A 4130-nucleotide genomic window follows, 5' to 3' on the forward strand; every position below is an offset into this window, starting at 1 on the left:
CTTAGGGAATCCAAAAGTAGTCTTGTGATGTTCGGGACGCGAATTTACTTGAGAGCCCGTGAACGAAGCAAGACTGCTTTGCAAAATAAAGGCAAATAACTTTCTCAATGTGATCGGCTTGAAAATAGTGTGAAGATAGTATGATATTTTCCTATTCTTCTTAACATGAAACCAATAGTAGCTTTAATTCACAAATTATATCCACCAATGCAGTGTTGACCACTCATTTCCCCGTAACTTAGCGGTTCAGCAAAAAGAGACCGATAGAATAAGTGCTAGGCTTACAAAGAATAAGTCCTGGGGTCGATTTGCTCAACTAAAGGCGGTGCTCCAGCCTGGCCGCAGTCAAATGACTGAAGCAAGTAAAAGAGTAAAAGAGTAACTGACCGATACATACATACATACATACATACATACACACGCATGTTTGTGTGGGTATATTTGTGCGCGCGCCCGTCGGTGATTAGTTTGTTTAAAGAGGTGTATAGATTTTATATATTAAGAAAAAGGAAGCAGCTAAAATTTTTTTTTTAAATCTATTTATCTAGCGTTTTCATCCTTTTGAGAGATTCGTAATGAGTGATTATTTTTAATAGGAAATTCATATCTTTTATATATATGTGAAGTAGTTGAAAAAAATCTACAGCTCACTTTTTTTCTTCTGGGCTTTGGGACGATTATATTTTCAGAATGTTTGAGATGTGTTCTTCCTTATTTTGAAACTATGTGTGTGTGTGTATTTACATGAGTGTACATACGTGTGTGTGAGTGTATGTGTGGGTAAGTATGTGTGAATATGATGAATTTTGGCGGTAGGGGTGCTTGAATAGAGAGAGAGAGAGAGAGAGAGAGAGAGAGAGAGAGAGAAAAGGATAAAGAAAAAGAGATAAGGTAGAGTTTCGTTGTGCTGTAAATGGCAACAGCAGTACACATATAGCAATGCACGTTAAAAAAACTATTTATGCAAAAGTAATCCATATCCAAATGAACACATCCCTCCGCCTCCTCTTGCTCCTCCTCCTCCTGCTCCTCCTGCTCCTCCTGCTCCTCCTGCTCCTGCTCCTCCTCCTTCTTCTTCTTCTTCTTCTTCTTCTTCTTCTTCTTCTTCTTCTTCTTCTTCTTCTTCTTCTTCTTCTTCTTCTTCTTCTTCTTCTTCCAAGTTCCATAACTACATTTATACTTTCTTTCATAAAAACTCTTTCTGTTTTTTTTCCTACATAGATATTGAAATTGTAGACATCTCACCTCTTGATTATATTGATTTTGGATACACGACTGGAATAACTATAATATGTCAGTTCAAGCTGGATGATCTCAATGCGCTTTACATCGAGCGAAACAACAATCCTATTTTTAAATTTCAATATAGCTGGGAAACAAGAAAGTATTATATAGCATATAAGCATAGAGGTTTCGACTGTACTCCAATTACTGGTCCTAAAGATCTGACTACCTGCTGGAAATTTAATCCCACGTGTGAGGATGCAGCAAGCTATTCATGTACATCATATGCCGAATCTTCAGAACCTAAGATTTTAAAAGGTCAGTTTTACTTCTTTTTTTCTCTTCATTTATTCATCTCCATTATCACTCACTGTATTTCTATGGCGTGTTTCTATTGCACTATCAAACACAGATTTATAGCCTTTGATATGTAACATATTTTTCTGTGGTTTATGTTTTCTGTTGTAATGAACCTACTCTACGTACTGTGTGTAGTACCTGGTCGTGCAATTTTCTGAAAAAGACGTCAGGATAATTAAAACAGTAAGACAAGAAATATCGGTTTCAAATTCTGGCACAAGGCCAGAAAGTTCGGGGAGGGACTTATTTTATCGACCCCAAAAGGATGATAGGTATTGTCGACCTTGGTGTAATTTAAATTTAAAACGGACGAAATTTAAGTTATTCCACTCCGCATTCATTCACAGAAATCCTATGTTTTTGCATTGTTCAACGATCTTTCTGTTAAAGTAAGATTATGAATGACAATGAAGGTCTAAGATAACCGAAATATGCCTGGTGTTGTTGCTAAAGACCTCACACGCGCTCTACGTTTTTATTGGTCAGTTTGAGGAGGAAAGAACAGCTCCCATATCCACTGCAGCGTTTCACAAGTTATGGTAATATTCACAATGTTTTGATCTTAATATAGTTAATGTTTGGTAACATGTAACACATTAGGCTTGGTAGTGGAAAGGTATACGAGTAAAAAATATCAGTCAAGATAGAAATTGTACTCAATCAGAAATTTAAAAGAAGAAAGATGATATAGTTTTTCTATAGGTTGCTGTTCTTCGTGTTTGCCTTCAAGTTAATAAGCCGGCATACGTGTGTTAGTGTGATAGAAGAACCGTCCTCAGCCGTGTTAGTAGAATTTCATTTTCAGATGAATTTGCAGCAAGTTCAGGTTCATCAGCTGTTTCGATCTAGGGTATTTTCTTATCACAAAACCAAGAATTAACACATCATTCCTACATTTAACCCTGTTTTATTTTTAATTTGGCTGTTGCTGTTTCTGGTACCATCTATTATTAATACTTTCTTTCAAGAATATCTTTACATCATCCAAAACATTTAGTAGTTACAGCTGCTGCTGCTGCTGCTGCTGAGGATGATGATGATGATGATGATGTTGATAACTGTTATGGTTGTAATGTTTCGTGCTAGATACACAACTTCAACAGACCTATAAGCAAAGGGATTGCAGAAAGGGCCGTCACTTTTTTCAGGATCTTCCAAAGTCGTTCATTTCTTTCCTAATACAAATGTGTTGCCGAATTGTATCCTAAGCATTCAGTTAGATTATTTTCTGTATTATTTACTGACCATATCAGAAATTGCATTCTATCTGTGTTCAACTTCTCTTTAATCATTTTGTTCAGGTAAAACATTGTGAAACTGTTTTGGTTTAGCATTTCAGATTTGATCTCACCAATGCTCATTTCCATAATGTTGTTAACATACATCACAGCCCTTTTGTTATGAAGTAGGATTTCCGAAATAGTATATTTGATATCATCTATTGACGGTAACATTCAGTATTGATTTATGTCTATATGATACGCCTGATCAAGAGTGAAAAGCATTTTCAAATTTTGGAATTGAACCAAGCTTACACTTGCCGAATGGATTTTACGGAGCAAAGCAGCTGGCCAATACACCACGTACTAAAGAACTAATATGTAGTATATAGAACTAATGATTTCATAATAACCACAGGTGAGGATAGGCACAGAAACCAAATTGAAGATAGCAGTTCAACTTATTTGGTAACTTCCCTGCTTCTGAATGCTGAAGCAAGCGAATTACTCTGACAGCACCTGCAGTTTTCCCATCCAATCCACCTTCGAACCTTCCACCACTCGTTAATACAACCCCAAGAAATCCAGTCTTCTACACTTGTCTCCGTGATATTCTACTAACATACCGGGTAAATTGGAAAGGCCTTCTTCACAGAATCAGTGACCGAGATTTTACAACACTTATTCTCATCCCTGCCTTGCAGCACTCAGTAGCGAGTCCATTCAGTGATCATAAATGTTGAGTAATGTTTGAAAGAGGATGACCGTCAATAATGACGGCCTAAATCGGGTTTCTGCGAAGGGTGTCTGAAGTAGCGTTACTCGATAGTGCGTGTTGTTTACAGATCAGGGAGTCTCTCTGTGTCCAGCCGCTATTTCACCGCAGGTCGCATCTCCGGTGGTATGGTCATGTGATTAGACTGTCGAAGAAAAGAATTGTAAAACGGTCTCTTCAAACCGGGCCAAGCGGCAGGGGACCTTGGCGAAGGCTAGAGGAAGTAGGTTGGATAATATACATAATCTCGGTCACACTTGGGGATCCAACTGGAAAATCTAGTGACGGTTACTTCTGAGAGGATCAATGGGAGAAGTGTCAACAGACTCTTCCAGAAATAGTGGGTAGAGAAGAAAGATGGATGGAGCTCGTGATTACAAAATAGAATTCTTAACCCCTTACATATATTGAGCGAGTACATATGAGTGTGGGTGTATGTCTGTATATACTTATGTATGTATGTGTGTATATATGAGAGAGTGTGTGTGTGTATATATATATATGTGTATATATATATATATATATATATATATATATATATATATATATAT

At 37.1% G+C, this 4130-nt stretch overlaps 1 protein-coding gene across 2 annotated transcripts in view; it reads left to right on the top strand.

The window, feature by feature from the left end:
* LOC106880713 (uncharacterized) overlaps positions 1-4130 on the top strand; it is a 29751-nt gene that overhangs the window by 20756 nt on the left and 4865 nt on the right. For both annotated transcript variants that reach the window (XR_001410774.2, XM_014930788.2), the window contains one exon: positions 1222-1542. Coding sequence is in view for 1 of the 2 variants with exons in the window: in XM_014930788.2 (XP_014786274.1) it covers positions 1222-1542 (321 nt within the window). In the remaining variant the exon portion in view is untranslated. The remainder of the gene's footprint in view (positions 1-1221; positions 1543-4130) is intronic.

Source organism: Octopus bimaculoides, chromosome 20, assembly GCF_001194135.2.
Source record: "Octopus bimaculoides isolate UCB-OBI-ISO-001 chromosome 20, ASM119413v2, whole genome shotgun sequence".
Classification (NCBI taxonomy): Eukaryota; Metazoa; Mollusca; class Cephalopoda; order Octopoda; family Octopodidae; genus Octopus; species Octopus bimaculoides.